At 34.4% G+C, this 21513-nt stretch overlaps 2 protein-coding genes across 3 annotated transcripts in view; one reads left to right on the top strand and one right to left on the bottom strand.

The window, feature by feature from the left end:
• Positions 1–2368: 2368 nt before the first annotated feature.
• Positions 2369–21513, bottom strand: part of LOC106878405 (RING finger protein 32) — a 24179-nt gene continuing 5034 nt past the window's right edge. Inside the window, exons 2-9 of the mRNA XM_014927610.2 lie at positions 17160–17313; positions 15145–15231; positions 12490–12632; positions 10770–10802; positions 9861–9985; positions 8899–9007; positions 6102–6260; positions 2369–3178 (exon numbers count right to left, since the gene is read on the bottom strand). Coding sequence (XP_014783096.1) covers positions 2885–3178; positions 6102–6260; positions 8899–9007; positions 9861–9985; positions 10770–10802; positions 12490–12632; positions 15145–15231; positions 17160–17313 — 1104 coding nt within the window. The 3' untranslated portion in view covers positions 2369–2884. The remainder of the gene's footprint in view (positions 3179–6101; positions 6261–8898; positions 9008–9860; positions 9986–10769; positions 10803–12489; positions 12633–15144; positions 15232–17159; positions 17314–21513) is intronic.
• The window catches only part of LOC106878403 (STE20-related kinase adapter protein alpha), a 45442-nt gene continuing 43428 nt past the window's right edge, over positions 19500–21513 (top strand). The window contains exon 1 of one of the 2 annotated variants that reach the window (XM_014927605.2): positions 19500–19713. In XM_014927605.2, the coding sequence (XP_014783091.1) occupies positions 19690–19713 (24 nt within the window). In that variant the 5' untranslated portion in view covers positions 19500–19689. Of the gene's footprint in view, positions 19714–20087; positions 20158–21513 lie in introns of those variants that run through there. The other variant, XM_014927604.1, reaches the window with a different exon arrangement.

Genomic DNA, 21513 nt, shown 5'->3' with positions numbered 1-21513 from the left:
AGGTGATAAATTAAAAATAAATACCACATAGCATCTCATCTGAAGTGCTAACAAATTTACCACTCCACCTCCCTAAACTAGTACTTTAGTATAACAAACCCTGAAAAGCGAAGTTGACCACAGTGGAATTTGAACTGGCAGAGAGTCAGAACAAATATTCTTTTCTACTATAGGCACAAGGCCTGAAATCTTGGGGGAGTGAGCCAGTCTATTACAGTGACTTCTGTGCTCAACTGGTACTTACTATATCAGCCCCAGAAAGATGATAAGTAAAGTCAACTTTAATGGAATTTGAACTCAGAACGTAAAGATAGACAAAATGCTGCTAGGCATTTTGCCTGGTATGCTAACAATTCTACCAGCACACTGCCTTACAGCCAGAACAAATATTAGCTTCAGATTTTGGTACAAGGCCAGCAATTTCAGGGGATGGGGAAAGTCAGTAACATCAACCCCAGTACTCAACAATTCTGCCAGCTTGCCACCTTACAGCCAGAATAAATATTCTTTTCTACTCTAGGCACAAGGCCCAAAATTTTGGTGGAGGGGACCAGTTGATTAGATGAAGCCCAGTATGCAACTAGTACTTATTGATCCTGAAAGGATGAAAGGCAAAGTCGACCTCAGCAGAATTTGAACTCAGAATGTAAAGACAGACGAAATACCTCTAAGCATTTCGCCTGGCATGCTAACGTTTCTGCCAGCTCACCTCCTTAACTAGAACAAATATTGCAAGGTATTTTGTCTTATGTTTTCACAACCCTGGCAATTTGCTGCCAACTGAATCATAATGGCCTACATGTTTTAATTAATATAATTCAAGGGCCTCTTTGGTTCACTAGTTAAGGTTTTCTTTTAATTTTATGCCGTTAGCAGGAAGGATGACAATCTGTTTTCATAGAAAGAAGGAAATTTAGTAGTGCTAGTTAACAAATCACTTAACAATTTAAGTTCTGTGCTGCTAAGTTGTAAAATATACTACTTGTAACTAGATGAGATGATAGTGGATATGAATCTTTGATATCTTAAATTATTTAGGTTGTCCTCAGATGAGTTCCCCAGTGATACCTTCAGTTAACTTGTTAGCTCATCAGTTGTTTCTTCTTTAGTACATACACATATGCCTGAATGGGATGTGCCTTCCTTTGATTCATGAGCCTAGGTATTAGAAGTCATTCACACAGAGCAGTGCTTCTTGTCATTAGAGAGCTCTTGCATTCACTTCCACAGTCAGATAGTAGGCTGATGTCATCTGCATAGAGTAGGATTGTTAGAACTACAACATAGTTGTCCAGTACTATTTTGACTTCACTGGTTGTAATTTGTCTTGATTTTAAAATTTATCTTAAAATGTTTGTCAATTTTTCTTATTCATATAGAATAGAAAAATGAAATAAAGGCCAAAAAATAATGGGTAAATATAAACAACCAACCTCATCTCCCAAAATTACTAGCCTTGTACTGAAATTAGAAACAATACATGTATGTCTTCAAAATCTACTTTAAGAACATATAACTAATTTGGCAACATTATCTACGAAAATATTTTTTTTTTTACCCGTTCTTGTTAACCTCTTTCCATTGTAGCTCATGTAAGTTTCCTTCTCATATTGCATGCATCAATTCAGTTGAAACTATATCTAAAATAGGATTCAGACTGAGCCCCCTAAGTTCAAGGAGGATAGATGGTTCTTATGACCTTTGCTGGCCTCATTATACTGTTGTCAGTTAAGCAATATAGTCCTGCATTGCATTAGCAAACCACTACAATGTTTTCTAAAAAAAGAAGGTTGTTACTGAGTAACTCAAGTGTTTGATCATAATTGGTGTAGATTGGTTTATATGTTTGATATTTGCTCATCATAATTTTATGTCCATTTTTCCATGTTGGCATGGGTTGGCAGAGTCTCAAAAACATCTTGCTGCATCACACCATCTTTTGTAATCTCGCTCAAACAGTAACAGAGAAAAAAACTCAGCCAGCTCTGTTGTTGGTATATTGTAATTTCACACATGGCTTCTATGGCTTGGTGTCTTTTCTATCATCAACTATTTTACAAGGGAGGTGCATTTTATTATTCCACCAGTGTTAAAGGAGTTTTCCTCGATCCTGCGTTGTGACTGTTTGTTGTTTTTTTTCACCATGATTTTTAAAGCTGAATGCCCTTCTAAACACAAATCACTTTACAGCCTAGGTTGGGTACATTTTATAATGCTGCTGACACTAGAAAAATTATCCTTGATAAAGCTAAAGCATCTCTAGGTTGTCTCCATTTTGTTCCTTCTGTTTAAGCAAGGATTTTGAAAAATGTGAAAAAAATTGTAAAGAAATTAAATACATGTACACACAAATATGAAAGGACTTCACTTTCATTTCATCCAATTTATTTTTCTATGTAGACTGTCTGATATTTGTATTATCTTTTATTTCATATCTATTTATTTATTTTTTTTGTACAAAGCGAAGAAAGTATCTCAATAGAAAAATTTTGCTGTGTTTACATTTCCTAAATTTTATAATTTGATACCTCTCATCATTATAACCTCTTTCATGCAATTGCTCAGACATTACATCTTGTACACTTTAATTATATTCATCTAAACAAACAAACAAAAAAAAATCATTTACATTGCCTTAGTAAATCTGTATATAACTCAAGTAATGATCCCTACTTTGTAGTAATCAAGTATCAACTGTGTGGAATATTGTCAAGAATAAAATTAATTTGTCTCTCAATGCTTTGTAAATGAAATACATGTCTCTTAATAAGTATTCTCACAGCAAGATAACATGTGTCTATTCCACAAGCTTCAGGATTACTATGTATACATGTATGTTTGTGCACTGATAGAAATATGTTGCATTGATCATGGCTGTTTTCATTTAGATGGCTGACAATAACCTTTTGCTGTACAATGATCTGCATACAGGACATACCAGTGGAGTAGAATCTCTCATAAAAGATTCAAATGTCTCTAGGCAGGTTTTATGGAAAATATGGGAACATGACAAAAGAAAAGCTACTCGTTTTGGTGAATTTGAAGTGTATGGTATTCCAGAAAGATCCTGAGTTCTGCACTCCAAATCAAATATAGAGTTTGTTTCAGGAATTAGTCCATTATCAATAGTTATTGAAGTAACACAAATGGGACAGTCCAAATGTTCACGTTGTAGAGCCTGTAAAAAAGAGATTGTTTTTTAAAAAGTAATTTAAACTTATATTCTCTTAGTGATACCTAAGTCTTAGATGATTTGTTATTAAAAAAATTATAATTGAAAACCCTATACTTTTAATCACACAAAACACAAAAATAAATGTCTCAGGCACTTTTAGCAGTATGCTCTTCAATTTTTCAGTCATTAACTTCATCTTTACAGATTAATTTTAATTATCTTTTCTTAATATTTACATCTACATTACATTTTTATTTCTAATCATCATTAAGTATCTTATTCTCTGATGTGGTGCTCCATCATGACCACAGTCAAATGACTGAAACTAGTAAAGAGATAGTATCAGGGTGGATTTAAAATAACAATCTTTATTAATAAATTAGGAGTCTTATCCACTGATGCATGTACTAGTGGCAAGAATATTATTACCTTCGATTTCTTACTTTGAATCTAGTCTGCTTTTACAAGGGTGAGTCAAAAAGTAATGCCATTTTGTTTAGGACAGGCATAATTAACAACACAGGAACATATCATACATCAAAATGAAACTGGTCCTCTGTGGATCACATCCCTACTTCTCAATATAGTCACCATTTCTCTCAATAGCAATGTTCCATCTTTGAATGAGAGCATGTATCCCTGCCCCATAAAATTCTGCTGACTGTTATTTGAGCCACTTCTTCACTACAGTTTTCACTTCCTCATCACAGGAATACTGTTTGCTTCTCAAGCCTTCTTTCATGGGGCCAAAGAGATGATAGTCTGAAGGCAATAAATCTAGTGAATATGGAGGATGCGGTAAAGTTGTCCACCTGAATGTGTGTGGTTGAGCATTGTCATGCAGAAGGAGGACATTGTCAATTGGCAAGTTGGGTCTTACTCATTGAATTCTTGCTCTAAGCCTCACTAGGGTCTCAATGTAGGCCTCAGAAATCGACCAGAATGACACCTTGAGCATCCCAAAAGACAGTCGCCATGATTTTACCAGCTGACTTTTGTGTCTTGAACTTTTTCAGTGGTGGTGACGTAGAGTGGTGCCATTCTATTGGCTGCCTCTTTGATTCCGGTTCATAATAATGAACCCATGTGTCATCACCTGTTACGAGCCTTTGAAAGAAGGTGTTGTCTCTTTGACTTTGTTCGAGAAGTTCAGTGCAGGCATTGACCCTGTCAGTCTTGCATTCGGTAGTCAATTGAAAAGCCAAGTGATTCGACAATGTTGTAAGCACTTCTATGGATCACTTCAAGGTTTTCTGCCAACTCATCAAGAGTTATGCACCTGTCTTCTCTGATCAGAGCATCAGCTTTTGCTTTATTAGCAGGATTCACAAGAGCGGACGGATGGCCAGAACGGGGTTTATCGGCTACACTCACAGTTCCAACCTTTTCATCTTTCAGATGACGGACCCACCTGCATACATTGCTATAATCCAAAGTATTGTCCTCAGAGATATTTTGTAATCGTCAGTGAATGTTCACAGGGGTTCCCCCCTTAGCAACAAGAAATTCAATCACTGCTCTTTGCTTTTGATGTAACTCTAAGGGGGCTGCCATTTTGAATTTTCGTTACCAGTCTAAAAACCTGAAAAGTAAGAAACAAAATACTCCAGAGCATAAATGATATAATCATTTATAACTGGGAAAATTTTCAGTTATTTTTATCAAAAACTTCACATGAAATAAAGAAAATGGCATTGCTTTTTGACTCACTCTCGTATGTACACATTCATCAACCATAATACACCTGATAGCTATCAGAAACTACACAGATGAAAATGTAGTGAAAACGTAAACACTAAAAAATAAGTAATCTCTAATGATGAATTATTTTGAAAAATTATTATATATTTTATTTTATAATGGAAATAACAATAAATTAAATATAACTTGATAATTAGGCATTGAGCCATATGCAAACTGTACACAAGTGTCTTTCTAAAGGACACATCTTAAATTTAGAATCTTACTCCCTGGAATGCAATGTTTACCTGAAAATAATTAGTATGGCTTGCTAAATATGAATAGCATACAGTTCATCAAAACTAAAATTGTCTTGTTATTATTAAATGATATCAAATGTAACCACACATAGTTTAATATATAGTGCAATGACACCTGGATAAAGATATTTGCAATCTGGTCAATCACTAATGTATTACTTGCAATGCAGTTTCTGAAGAATCTTGAGACTTATTTCTTTTTGTTGTTTTAGTCATGTTTATTTAACTCTGCTTACATTCTTCAAAGAGATTAAATAAAATATAAGCACTTTACAAATTTAATACTCCTGGATACATTCCATATTCAATTCATTTTAATTAATTAAAATTTTGAAGTTGTGCCCCTTATTTTTTAAAAATCAAAACTAAACATTTAGATTATGATTGTTCTCACCACTGAGTGTATAATTTTAATTAATTAAAATGTTTTTAGTTTATTACATCAAATTTTCCACCACCCAACTTTAGCAGAAAGTTGTCACTGACTGAGTTTATAGTGTATCAAGCCACCTGTCAAAAATGAAACAGAATAAGCTCAACTTATCCATGGACACTATATGGAAAGGTCACTCTCTGCATGACAATAGAAGTAATACAAAGGAGTATCTAGTTAGGAAACATCAAATAAATTATTCCATTTGTTATGCAAGTATAACCAATGTTTATCTCATTCAAGTATGAGATAACAAATATTCATTGATTATTTGACACAATAAACTAATTCTGGAGGCAAAGGACAATATTATACATTATAGAGCACCACCATGTAATGCAATGATTATCTTTAAAACTTATTTTTGGATACTGAATGCTTTTATTCTTTCAAAATTATTTTCAAAAAGATCTTTCAAAACTTTTCATCTTTCTGAAATTATTCTTCAGGAGAATTTTGTGACTTGAAATTATTTTGCTAATGTTCTACTCACCTTTGATTTGATCTTTTTCCATTCTTCCAAGCCAATATAGCAGTGATTGAAGGAGTTAAACAGTTGACGGTGTGCTGCAATACTCTGATCCATTTCCTCCAAGAATTCATCAACACCAATATCGTAACTTTTAAGTGTCTTGTCAACAATTTCTTCCAACTATTAGAAATAGAAAAAATAAATGACAACATGACAAGCAGCAGGTCAAAAGAATGACAACCAACTGCGTGAGCTGACAAAATCTACTTACCCTCTTAGAATTATAGCATCATATTTTTCTCATAGTAAATGTTTCATGTATTATGCTTTTATTTTCATATAATGAGTAAGAAGATAAAGTATATTACCTACTCCAAACAATACTCTCCTGAAACTATTAATATATATATTAATTTATATTTATATATGTGTATATATTATGCATATGTATATGTGTATATATATATTCCTGATAGATGGCAACACTGAACAAATGTAGTGTTTTCACACCTTTTTACCATAAGAGATATTTTCTTCACAGTAACTGCAGTGAATTTGCCTTTTAGCAGTTGAAATATGTCACAAACATATTTTAAATAACCTAAATTTTGCTTATGCCTAAACACTACTTGGCACTAACATTTTGTTATTTTCCTCAATCGTGCAATATACCAGTGCAAATCAGTCAACAATAGATCACTCTTTTGCCTACTGACTTTGAAGCCCTACAAAGGAATTTTGTAAGGACTGTGCAATCAGGAGAGGTGACGAGGAAAGGCTCCTTAGCACATTGCTCGGTCGATACAAATAAAAACATGAAAAGAGGATAAATGAGTATAAGTGCCAGAAGGAAAAGAGAGACACAACAGGTAGAAGGTTTAAGAGAAGATTTTATTGATATGTCAACTTGTGTGTCTGTGTGTGTGAGTGTGACATATAAACATAATAATAGACAGGCTGTCATGTAAACAAAGCGTATGTGTATACGAACATGTGTGTATGTGTGTGCGAGAAATACAGAGCATAGAAAAGAGTCTATAAGGACATTAAAAGAAAGTCCAGACACAAGAATGGTAAAATGCCAGTTCGTATCCAAGGTACACAGTGGTAGAGGTGCTGTAACATGGAGTTGAGGCCACGTAGCAGAGCCGGAGGAGAGGCACATGTCATGAGAAGTTGTGGCTTCAATGCTGCTGCCGGTTACTTGGTACAGGAGTTCTTGCAGGTCAGATTCACTGTTAACCAGGGTGAAGTAATTCACAGTGTTGAGATAGAACCTGTGCGAGTGCTGTTGGTGGTGTGTACGTAGAAAAGTTGGTGCTGATGCTAAGAAGCTGGAGATGATGAAGATGGAGGTCCGTAAGCTGCTGAACAAAGTGTTGGTGTTCTCCATGTGGCTGCTGTTGTGTCGTTGCTGGAACTGGCTGTGTGCTCTGTGGTCAGCAGCTAGACCTCAGAAGGCCTGAAGCCAAGAAGACTGACAAACTGTGATGGTGAGAGGCTAGCTATTTATACCATACTGTCGGCTCAAACTGGGGTTCAGAAAAGACTGTCTCATGCGACCTTATCTGAAGGCTGCAATTGGTCAGATTGCATCTTGGCGCTCAATAGAACAGGAGATAAAATGCGCCAATACCAACCAATCAGAGTGGTAGACACAACAGGGTCCAAAAGTGTGGCCAAAGGTTAGCTGTTATCCACTATGTCCGCATCCATGTATATATAACAGAGAGAGAGAGAGAGAAGATCCCTTAAGGTGTATGCTACAGGAAGATGGTATGATTTTAATATATTAGGCCACCTGGCATCTTCTCAAGGCCATGTTTTCTTTCCTATTCCCTCTTCCTTTCGTTTATTTTTTGGACGTTTTTGTATTCATTCTGATTAAGCTCCATGTACTAGCTTGAATATCCTATGAAGATGAAGAATATTATTTTCGCAATTTTTTCCCAGGCACTGACTGACATTGGAAGCAGAAACGGCCGTAAGAATTGTTATGTCACATAAATGTTATGTCATATTTTATATTAAAAATAATCTACTGATGTGGTCCAATTGATTTGTTTGTTGATCTAAAGTTATCTCCATTTTCTGATTGTTTAAATTTGATTCCTGATAAACTTTTGTTTATTCTGTTGTTACCTGTACCCTACAAGCATAGTGTGCCTGCATACCTATGCTCAAAGATAACACAGGTAAATGATACCGATAGTAAATATGGATATTTTTATCTCTTAGTCGGTTACTATAACCATTAACTCTGCTTACCTTATATATTTTACCAGACTTCTGCAACTGTTTTGGCAGGATTTTTACAGCTGGATGCCCTTCATAACACCAACCACTCAGCAGAGTGGACTTAGTGCTTTTTATGTGGCACAAGCCCAGATGAGGTCACTTTTGGCAAGGTTTTTACTGCTGAATGCCCTTCCAAGCACCAACTACTTTACAGTGTGGACTGGGTGCTTTTAAGTGGCACCTGCACTGACAGGGTCACCAAGTACTTGTAAGACGAAAACTTCAAGAGGGGAGGAGGCATTGGAAGAGGTGATCTTGTGTTGTATGATGAAAAGGTTATATATATATATATATATATATATATATATATATGTATGTATGTATTTATACATGTATACATATACTCACACACACACACACATATGCAGACTCACACTTCATATGTGTACATGCATGTGTGTGTGTATGTGTGTGCATGTGCATATTTGTGTATATATGTTGTGCTACTCAGTTAGTTTTTGCCTGAAGCAATATTACCCAAAACGTAAGTTTAGTGTATATATCTAAAAGTTCTATTTACCTTTTTTTCAAAAAATCTCCTTCTCAGGATAGGATTGCTTGGTGGTGTTGTTTCTCTTAATTTTGTGTACCATTTTCGGACAACATAACCCCGCCATGCTGCTTGAATTCTGTCAGCAATGTTAATATGTAAATAACAACATTTAATTATCTGGATAGCATTGAAATCATCATCAGTATTATCAATATCACTTTCATCATCATCAATTCTGTCATCATCATCATTATTTTCTGGGAGCAACTTCTTTCAGCTGTTTTCATAATTGTGCTGACTATAAAAACAAACAACCTAAATTTCATAGTTATTATATTAATGAACTGGTTAAATCTAATAACCATTTAAGAATTTAGTGCAGCTTTCTTTCAACTGGCCATTTATAAACCAGTTGAAGGCAAACTAAGATTTAAAACAATTTACCATGTATTCTGATGTACCAACCTACACCTTTGTAGACCCTCTGACAAGGTAGCCAATGCAGCTGATGCTCAGCTTCAACTTTTGCATATTGTTGACGAGAGGAAAAATGTGAATAGAAAAAATTTCAGAAGGTGATACACTTTCTTTGAGTTGATTAAACAAGGATGCCCAATCACTGCTAAAGTACAAGATTAAAACAGTGATGTATTTAAAGGCCAGAATTGAAAATCCCTCATCGTCCACATTTGTCTCATTCCCTCAAACACTACACACAAGACTTTGCTCAAGACTTCAGAAGTGAGAAAAGTCTTGTGTAGTGTTTGAGGGAATGAGACAAATGTGGATGATGGGGGATTTTCAATTCTGGCCTTTAAATGCATCACTGTTTTAATCTTGTACCTTAGCAGTGATTGGTCATCCTTGTTTAATCATCTCAAAGAAAGTGTATCACTGGTTCTAAAAGTTCAACATATAATCATTTAAAAGTTTTAAAAAAAAAGGCATCTAGCATTCAGTACTATGGCTGAGATGATGTACTCACGTACATGGTTGCATTTTTGTAGTAGTGCTGTTTTCTACCTTCGTGTATTACCCTGGTTTCATATTGTTGGTATCGACACATTGGACATGACTTCCTGTTGCTGAATTTCTCAAATGCCTGGAGACAAGTCTATCATGTAATAATATAAATGATATTCTTCAAACCTCTGCCCATTGACTATGAAGCGTTTATATATAATTTTTTTTTGTTTAGAAACAAATTCCATTTTGAAAAAGAATAAGATATGAACAGCTTCACATCAAGCTTCTTAATTATCTGGAAAACCATTTTGAATATAGACAGTGTGTGATTATTCAATAATCTATCCTAAATGAAGATCATCATGCACAAAAAAGAATCTTCAACTTTGGCTTCTAAGAGACAATCATAAAGAAAATGGCTATGAAGTTAGGATGCTAGAATGCTTCATGAAGTAAATTCTTTTATAGCTGTTCTGCTTTGGCCTTAGTGAAAACATCATCATACATTCTTTATTTGGCTAATATTTAATATAGTATTTCTCTTTTGCTATTGAGTAATCATTTATAAATTTTTTTTTAAAAGTTACACCAGCAATTTGTAGCAAATATGTTTACATCATTTAGGAAAATTGATGTAAAATCTTAGAAAATGTATATTGTTTTGCCTTGCATTGGGATTTAGTATTTAAAAATAAAATGAAACCTAAAATAATGGTAAAAAATCTTCAGTTACATGTATATATCAGATGTTACAAATTTTAACACATTATCACCAGAAATTAAAAATTCAGTTGCTTAAGTCTGCTTGAGTAAAGCTAACCAGAGTTACTCACCAAAAATATTAATTGCATTGCTTCCTGGAGAGAAATTAACTATCTGAAGTGACATGAAATTACAGACATATCGAATCTGTTTTGAATAATTATAGTTACCTTATGGAAGACGTGTGAACAAGAAAGCAGCACCTGAAATACATAACAGAGATAATACACACAGATTCATCCAATGATTACTCAACAACTCAATTTTTGCTGATCAATTTATTCATATATTCCAACTACTGCTACTACTACTACTACTACTACTACTACTACTACTACTACTACTACTACTACTATTGCTGCTGCTGTTGTCATAATAATCCTTTCTATTGGAAGTACAAGGCCTCAAATTTGGGGAAAGGGATTAAGTCAATTACATTGACTCCAATGCGTAACTAGTACTTATTTAATTGACCCCGAAAGGATGAAAGGCAAAGTTGACCTCAGCGGAAGCTGCTGCTGTCATAATAATAATATTAACATTGAATTCTTACTTAGACTGAGGCTAGAAAATTTATATACAAAGAGAAAGTAACTGTGTAACACTCATAATTGACTGAAGGGTTGGCAGAATTGTTAGCAGGCCAGGTAAAGTACTTAGTGGCATTTCATCCATCTTTACATTCTGAGTTCAAATTCCGCTGAGGTCAACTTTGCCTTTCATCCTTTCAGGGTCAATAAAATAACAGCTGAACAATGGGGTCGATGTAATCAACTTGCCCACTTCCCCAAAACTTGCTGGACTTGTGCAAAATTTGAAACCATTACTATTACTATTATTACTTAAGACATTGCACGGTATTCAATATCATGATGTTGTTGATTGAAGATATTGTGTTTACCGAGGATTTGTACTAACTGTCAAGTCACAACAAGAACCTCAAACAGACAATACTTTACACAATATGCATGTAGTTCCAAGTGAAGCTCATTTTTGCAATACACCTAGATTGTAGGGTATTTCTAATGTTTCCAGATGTTTCTTCAAGTTGGGTGTATTGAATCCAATGCTCCAGTGACAACAGGGACAACCTTTATGTTTGACTCTCAGAGCTATCACATCTTGGTGATCTTAATTCTCAGATCTCCATATTTATCAATCTTTTCTCTTTCTTTCAAAATAATATGCTGATCTCCTGGCACTGCCATATCAGTTATTTGGTACTCTTGTTTGTCCCTCCTAAAGGTTACTATATCAGGCCTTTGATGTTCTAATACCTTGTCTGTCTGGAAGTCAAAGTCCTAGAGGATCTTTGCTTTCCTCTTTTCATTCATTCATTACCTTCTCCAATGTATGTTAGTACCGAAGCACCTGTTACCTCGTATCCATACTTCTGGCATAGTAACCAGAGAAGGTTTTGGCTATCTTGTTGTGTCTCTGCTTTATCATTACCAAGGCAGTAAGCTGACAGAATTGTTAGCATGCTATATGAAGTGCTTACTGGCATTTTGTCTGTCTGTACATTTTGAGTTCAAATTCCATTGAGGTTCAAATTTCACTGCCTTTCATTGTTTCTGGATTGGTAAATTAAGTGTCAGTTGAGCACTGAGGTTGATGTATTTGTTTAGTACCCTCCCACAAGATTTCTGGCCTTGTACCTATAATAAACAAGATTATGCTACTGCTGCTGCTGCTGATGATGATGGTCGTCATCGTTGTCATACAAATAGGAAAATTCAATTAACTATACTCCTGATTTCAAAACCTTGCATTACACTCCAAGGACAGAATGAAACAGCTACAACAAAATGATTAGCTAAGGTTTACAAGTCTGAAAAATAAAAAAAAAACATCACTATTTATAAAATATTTGCTCTTAAATCAACAAACTTGAGATTCTTCTCCAAAATTTTCTTTACAGATAACACATGGTTGACAAGAGTCATGTCGTGAGTTAGATTGCTCTTTTACATTCTTCCATTCAAATTCTGATAACTGTTTTGCTGGGCATTCAACAATACCAAGTTTCTGTGCTACAAAAGATGAAATTATAATTATAGTGGATACAAATGTTGCTTTGTTGGATGATTTTTCCAGTCAGTCATATTTTCCATTATATAGAAAAAGGAGGAGAGAGAGTAAAAGTGAGGTACAGAGAGAGAGTGAATATAAGAGGTGCAGGATGAGTGCACATACTTAGCTTGGTGGCAGGTAAAGAATGAAAGAACACTACACACATAGTGGGTGAGAAAGAATCATAGAGATAGAGTGGGGAGAGGGAGCAAATGACAGATTAGTTATAGGAGATGTTATTCAAATGAGAAATTTATTATTTATTTTTATTTTAAGGTAATTAACATTTTTTTTTTACAATTAGTATTCATTTCATAATTTTGTATACGTAACAAGAAATTATATAAAAGTTAAAAATTATAATTATTGTATGTAAGCCATATTTCTTGATGAGACAAAAATATATTTCCAAAGTTATGCATCATATGATAGGCAACACTCTCATCTAAAGACATATATATATATGCCTATGTGTGTGTATGTGCACATGTGTGTGTGTGTTATAATGGAGGCACACAAAGCAGTGTTGGGAAAGAAACAAACTTAGATCAGTTCAAATATGTTTGGGACATATTTGACCTGTAAAAAGGCCATTTTTATTGTGGTTCACCAAGGAAAAATTTCTTGCATCAGGCAACAGCCATTTAGAGTGCTCCCTGTGGACCGATGAATGCATTTCAAGCTCCTTAACTATTGTCAGCACTGGATTCCAAGCAGGATAACCCTGAAATGACTTTGGAAATCAAAGCTTCCTTATAGAAAATCAGTAGAAAATATTCACTAACTGCATGCAAATGGCCACCAGGCTTGAAAAAATTATATAGAAGGATTGTAAAGTAGTGTTGCAGGATAAACAAGGCTTTAGATCAATTTGAATATGTTTGGAACATAGTTGACTTGTAAAAAGTGATCCTTTCAATTTTATGTCCTAATCATGAGTAAAAGTGTTCTCTTGACCTAATATTATCTTCACTTGTTTACTAACTGCTTTACAAAGAGTACTGGGTGCATTTTATCAAGGCACTGGCACTACTGAATTCTTGCATGGGAATAGTGAGGACATTTTAGTCATCACTATTCTATGATGTATTTGTTTGCTCAAGGTAAGTGACCAAGAGGTTATCTAAAAGAGGGATTGATGATTGAAGAATCAGGATGATTGAGTGGAGCTGGCAAGAGAGTGATGGTAGAAATAAAGTGATTGGGGTGAAAGGGTAATAGAGAGTGATGAAGTGATGGATAGTAACAGAGAAGGACAATTGTCTGTGTAAGTGATGGGTGTCAAGAACAAGTGACTTGAAGAAGAGGTCCTCATGACAAAAAGTATAGAAAGGCTGACATCAGGGAGTTCTGGGTACTACCAACTTTACTAACACTTGCCACATAATAGTGGATAGAAAATAAGTTGGATGAAGAGAAAAAGAGAATTACAGAGAGATGGGTGATAGAAGGATGAGCAATACACTATATGAGTGGTAGAGAGACGAGTAGTAGGGAAATGAAAGAGCATCAAAGAGGCAGGAAAAGCAGCAGACTCAACAAGTACATACTGAGTGAGAGACCTAAAACATGCATACACACACACACACTTCCTGGTCTCCATTACTACCACTATTTTTAACATTTGATTTACCACACTTACATGAGGTTAGGTCTTCTCCCGCATTCCATGTTACCTATTGACATAATTCTTAATCATCACGTTCTTGAGATGCTGCACCACTTTTTGCTAAGTCTTCCTTGGTCTCATACAGGTTTCTTTTTTTATCTGACTGTCAACCTTCATACTAATCACAAGCTCATTTCAGCACACAACTCCCTCTTATATATTGTATCTGATTCCTCTTATAGCCAGTTTTTGTCTTGGTTAATCTACACCTCATTGTTTACACATACTAATATTAAAGAGCCAGTGTAGCATACTCACTTTATAATTTCATCCAGCTTCTGCAAGTCTCCCATAATCAGGATCCATGCCTCACTATTTTACATCACAGTTCACACAGTAGCATCATGCAATCTGCCTTTCACTTTGAGAAAGAAAACCTTTGCTGCTAGCAGAAATGTAATAGCATCTCAAACTTTCTCCAGCCTGTTGTTACTCAAACTTCTATACTTTCAGAACAGCCACCTCCATTACTAATTATGTCATCTACCTAACAGAAGCTATTAAGTAATTCCATAGAGCTTTCTGGACATTTGATGAAATCAGTTTACAATGTGCCCTTAATGCTTATTATCCCCGTGTATAAACCACAAATCATGTTCACCCTCTCCATTAATCTGCCAGTGATTACATTGGCAGGCTAATTTGCGTCCATAGTTTACATGGGGTACAATGCAAGGAATTTAGATGACTATATTATTGAGGCAGTGTTTTATGGGTGGATACCTTTTTTATTGCACACACACAAACATACACACACACACACACACATCAAATTAATCTGCAAAGTTAATTTCAATACTTGCCAAGTGAAAGTGATGGAGCCGCATCAAGTACATATTCAGCTTGTACCTTCTCAAAGGGGAATTTTGGAAGCTTGGTAGAGGACTGTCCTTTTTGTAAAGAGATCACATTGAAAAGAAAGCAATACCAACAATTAAAGCCAGTGGCTAATAGATTTTAAAATTTTTTGTTCATAAAGGCATATTGCACATTTTCTATATTAACTGATTAGCATTTGTTGACAAATATGCTACATACAGAACATATGTTCAATTGTTGTCATCCCAAGTATTTTTACTTTTCTAGTAGTTCTAAGGAGAGGGAAAACTGGGGATAAAAAATGTGCAGTTCTGGTCTTGTACAATTATAGCAGCTGAGTAAATAGTGCTGCAGTTAGAAGTGTGATAGATGGATAAGTGCTATGAAGATGAGTTTTGGAGGCTTGATTGGGTGTGGGGGTCATAGACATAAATTATATATCTTTAGGACCTCATTTTTGCTGAAGGGTAGAAGTTTTCTCAAGCCTAGAAAATTGCCAATTATCTCAATCCTTAGTTTTCTCCCCCATAAGGAGGACTTCACAACTTCAGCCCACATCTTCTTGGGTGTCATTCTTCCACAAGTCCCATCCACATTTAGCGATCAGCACTTCTATGTGCAGTTTTTCTCATCCATATGCATCACATCACCATACCAGCACAGTTTTTTTCTCTTGCACTCCAGATTCGATGCCATTTATGCACAATTTTTCTCTCAATGCATTTACACTTTATCATACATGTACACTGACGTTGTACATCCAGTGGAGCATGCTAGCTTTGCAGTCTACACATGTCTTCTGGGTCTACATTTCACTGCCATACAGTATAACTATCTATACACAAGCATCATACAATCTGCCTTACACTCTTAGAAAGAGAAACCTTTTGTTACCATCAGACATAATAACCTTCTGAACTTTCTCCAGCCAATTCATATTCTAGAAATTATACTTTCAGAACATCCTTCTCTACTGCTAATTAGGTTACCTAGGCAACAGAAACTATCTCCTCCCTCTAAGGATCCTCCTGGACATTTGAGAAAATATGTTTCCTAGTTGCTCTTAGTATTTATCACTCATGCACATCTTCCACAAAGTCTATTTTCTTGTGACTCTATTGCACCTCTTTTGTGTCCATAGTTTACACAGTGTACACTGAAGGGAATTTTTACCTACTCCTTTTCAACATACCAAACAAGGCTATTTTCTTGAAGGAATTAGCATACTATCTGTTTCCTGCTTATAAAAATTATAGTCTTTGCTAAGTTAACTTTAAAGCTCTTTGATTCCAGGTTTTGCTTCCACGCCTGGAAGTTCTTTTATAATCCTACAACAGATTCAACAATAAGAACAGGATCATCAGCATAAAGGAGTTCTCATGAACAACTAGTCTAAAATTCCTCTGTTCTGGTCTGGAGGACTATGATAAATAGAACTAAAAGCCAAGCCATGGTGAACTACTTCTACAGTAAATTTGTTGAACTACTTAATGCTAACTCTTAAGTTACTAACAGAGTAACCACCAGATCAAGGAGCAAGAGGCAATATTGAAGGCTTTCTCCAGGTTGACAAAAGCCAAATGAAATAGTTTACTTTTGGCTAAACAGCTTTTCTGAAATTGCCTTACTAAGAAGAGAGTATTAGCAGTACTTCTCCCTGTCACAAAGCCAAACTGTATTCTAATTAGTTGACCTACAACTTTGTCTGTAACTTTCATGACCTGGTCCAGCAATTTCATACTGCTGTAATTATTTATTCCTTTCTTAGATATTTCCTTTACCCTTGCAATAGTGTATTTAATACTGCTACATCAGTTGTTGGATATATCTTCCTGTACAACTTGATTAACTCTACAGATGACCACGCTGTATCTCATTCTGCCAGATAGCTTAAGAATTTCTGAAGTAACTTCTGATAGACCAGGGTTTTTTTCTAGTGCAATAATTCATTTTATATTAAGAAAATAGTTTAAAATAATGTTATTCAGTTATGACTTACTAAGTCCACTGTCAACCACTGCTTTGATATTCTTCTTTCTTGTCATAGAGTGGTGTGAAGGAATTCTCGTAACTGTTTTATTCCCAGATGCCTTCAAACTTAAATGGTCTTGAATAGCTGCAGCAATTAAAGCTGCATTGTAGTTTTGGGGCATCTAAAAAAAAAACCAGAAACATATGTAGATATATAGATGTGTACATATAAAATTGATCGCATTCCTATATTTTTCTTCTCCTTTTCTTAATTTTTTACTGTTCTTCAGGGTATAACTTTTAACATTAGATCCTCTTCCATTTCTTTTCATTTGGCATATTTATTTTCATTGTACACGCTCTTTGGTTATTATTAATTCATTTGACTTTTCTGCACTTTTTCCACTATGTTTCACTTACTTAATTTTTCCTTTAGAGCTTGGGAAAACACTAGCCCAGTCATATTGTCAAGTGATTACTAAAAAAACATTTAAAATAGCCTTATACAAATTATATGCTTCTCAATTGGCAGTGTCTAAGGTTAGAGAATTGAAATATGGAATCTTGTAGCTTACTTCACTTTTACTTGATATTTTGCTAAACATATTAAGCTATCAATCTTTAATAAAACAGTCAAAACTTGAGAAGCCATAATTAGTGCTTTTACTGAATTTGTAATTGTTAAACCTGAAGAATTTTATAGAGATTGCATATTATCTTAGAGGATCATTGGAAAAGTTCTTGCTTCAAATGGATTTGATTTACATCATTTTTTTTTGTTTGCTGTTGTTATTTGTATCTTTCTTCATTCTACTTTTCAAAAACATTTCAGACACAACAGCCTCATAAATATTTGTCATCTTCATTGTCATTCTTATTCATTCAACATTGATTAATAACAGAGCTTGGGTTAACGTTTATAGAAGAAATCCCTTGAAGATTGTAGCTCTTAGGAAAAATGAGACGAAGTGGTTTGTACAAGCTTCCAGAAATGAGGAACATTTAGGATGATAATAGAACAAAAAAAAAAAAAAGAACTTGCACTGTGTGTCCTTGGAGAGTTGGGTACTCAGTATATTAATCCAGAATAGCACAATGAGTGAAGGACTGCTAGATGTATGACATGACCATTTGTGTATGTACCAACTCACTCTAATGTTTGTTACTCTATTACTTTATTTAAATTAGATATTGTCTTAGATTATATATTGTATGATATTGTTTTGAACTCATTTGTTGGTGCTTTGGTAATGTTCATCATCATCATTTAACGTCTGTTTATCATGGGTTGAATGGCTTGACAGGAACTGGCAAAATCAGGTACTGCACCAGGCTCCATAATCTGTTTTGGCTTGGTTTCTACAGCTGGATGTCCTTCCTAATACCAACTACTTTACAGAGTGTACTGTACTGGATGCTTTTTATGTGGCACCATCACCAGTACTTTTTATGTGGCATCAGCACCAGTGCTTTTTGCATAGCACCTGCACCTACACCAATGCACCTTAGTTTTAGGATATCAATTTTGTTGTGGTGGATAATTGAATGAATGTCTGCTAGGATTATACACCTATGGGAAGACTTAAACTACCATTTAGTTTAGTACTACTGTCAGGCACCTTGGGTGCCTTTACCAGAATTCATTATGTTACAAGCACTTAGGACTAGTTCTCCAGCTTATGCATACCTTCTTCCTACCCAACCACTAGTTTTGGAGGCCCTGCAAAGAGTCATAGATACTGCCTTTTCTCCGTACTGAAAGATTGAAAAAATTCTTTGTAATACCATTTGAATTAAAAGTATATGTTTGTTTTTTTTTTGTGATATAGATACTACATATTCATTATTGGTTTTATTGCTGGCGGTAGACCACAATCAATACTAAACTATATTAACTGCATATTGAGATATGGCAAAATCAAATGTTTTATTCCCACCAGAATCACATGACTGATTTGTATTTGCCGAAGTTGTAGATCATAAAGATTTAAATGTTATATAGCCTTTTTACTGCATCTTTATGAGTCTTTAGAACTATTATGAATTCAGGTACATTTTGTTTCTTATTTATTAGCAACAAAAGTTCCTGTGAGTATTGCACAAGATCTGATGTGAAGCGTGTAGATATTTATTTCTCAGTGTGTTATTTGTAGAGCTTTAAACGATAGTTTTATATTTTATCCTTCTTAGGCTCTCTGGCTATTTAAAATGATTTAAAAAAAAATGTTGTGGAGTCGGGAACGGTTCAACTTTATTTATTTGGGAACAGCTGATTGATCAACCTGAAGTGTTATTTAATTATTATTTTTTGTTGTTGTTTTGTTTTATCCACCATGATCAAGTACAGATAAAAGCTGAAATTTATACTTCGAACGTCGAGCACGAAAGGAAATAGTATGGACATACTGCTCTATAGGCTATCTACAGAGCCCTTATGCAAGGCAACATCATTGTTAAAAAGGAACAAACAAACAATATTGATAAAAACGCGAGAAGTTCTCATCACATTGAAATTTACGAACTGGTTTTGATTTCCTAATGCACTTGAAAAAATCGCTATGTCAAACAGTAAAGAAGAAAGTGTAAGTAGTCATGCCCATGTAATAACTCAATTTTACGATTTAAGATTGACTTTGCTTTTCAGCATCAGTACAAGTAAGTATGCTATTTAATATATTGAGCTTCGATTGACTATAATCTTTTCAGATTACAAGAAAAAAGTATCGTACTTCCCTTTTACAAGTTCCAACCAGTTGGCAGTGGCCGTTGTTTGCAAAACAAATTACATAAAAAATTATATATTACTAACATAATACAATTAAAAGGAACAATGGAAAATATAGGTAAATAGATGAAACAGTAAATAATAGAAACAAAGTCAATATTACTCAACTGTTTTGTGAGATTGCATTATTTACGAAAGTTTCTCTATAGCAGTTCGGATACATCATACTATGCCGGTTACGTTACTATGACAACAGACTTAAAACTTTTTCTCTTTCATGAAAAGCTTTTCATCATATATGGTAAAATAATATTTACCCTAATTCAAATTGTGGTTTTTACGATATTGTAACTGTTTAAAAATTTACCCGTATATGTTACTTTTTTTTGTCTTTCATTATGTAGCTTTTCTTCAGATATTGTAAAATGTTTTCCCTCATTAAAATTGTGGTTATTATGATACTATTACTAAAAAGAAATTAGAGTCTATGTAATTTTTTTCTCTTTTACTTAACAACTTTTTATCAAATATTGTACAATAATGTTCACCTGAATTAAAATTTGGGACAATCTTACGTACCATCATAACCTAGATAAAGAGGATAGGCTGATGAAAGGAAAAAAAAAACGGTAAATGACGTTGTCTATTAATACCAAAAGGTTGCCAGTGATATTCATTGCCATACTGTAATTATTTTTAAAAAATTAAAACTACGAGTAAATGTTATCATTTAATAAACACAACCTTTTTGAGATAAACACCAAAGCGAGTGGCACTGATCAAACGAAACTACATTGGTTAATATCTAATTTAACACCTGGCCGCCAAAAAGTTTTTTTTAAAGTATAATAGATGTAAAAAAAAAGTGTAGTAAACAAATCTGAAGACCAAAATTTGCGCAAACCAACCGGGAGGTGAGGAGAGGACTTTTGAAAAATTCACACGATCCCTCTCATAACTATCAGGAAAATGGATATCTTTCAATGAAAGTTTATACAAATACTTTTTAAACGGCATAGATTACAATTATAAAGAAATTCGTGGAGAAAATCTTTTTCCGAGGCGATGGTGGGAGGAGTTTTGGATCAAGAAGACCATATAAGTTGGGATTTCTCCGTTTTGACAAGAGATTTTCCAATTGTTTTTCACCACAGCCCTTCGAAATGATTTTATTTTTTTACTCCTCTCCTCCCTTAATAATAATACCAATGGACCACACGCATGCTCCATTTGTGGGATTTAAGCATTAACAACAACAAAAAAATAGTAATTTAAATATTTACTCCCACCTTAATTAAGCGAGGCCGTGTGTGTGTAAAATGAATTATCTTTTACATACCTTTGTTTTTTAAATCCCTCCTTCTGGGGAAAATTTCTTCCGACGGAGTGTGTGTGTGTGAGATTTGGGGAAAATTCACACGATCCTATTTTTTCCCTCATAACTTTCAGGAAAATGGGTATCTTTGGAAAGACTTCCGCCCACCCCATTTTCTCCCAAAATTGTTTATTTAAAAAATTTATTTTGCCAAAACATCTCCAATATTTTAAATTACAAACAGAAACAATCAGGAGCGGAGTGTGGGATTGAAAAAAATCATAAATTTTCAAATTGTTTTTTTTTTTTTATAGCATAGATGTGTTTATGAAAAGAAAATAT

This window comes from Octopus bimaculoides, chromosome 6, assembly GCF_001194135.2.
Source record: "Octopus bimaculoides isolate UCB-OBI-ISO-001 chromosome 6, ASM119413v2, whole genome shotgun sequence".
NCBI lineage: Eukaryota > Metazoa > Mollusca > Cephalopoda > Octopoda > Octopodidae > Octopus > Octopus bimaculoides.
This window is presented reverse-complemented; position numbering and strand designations above follow the sequence as displayed.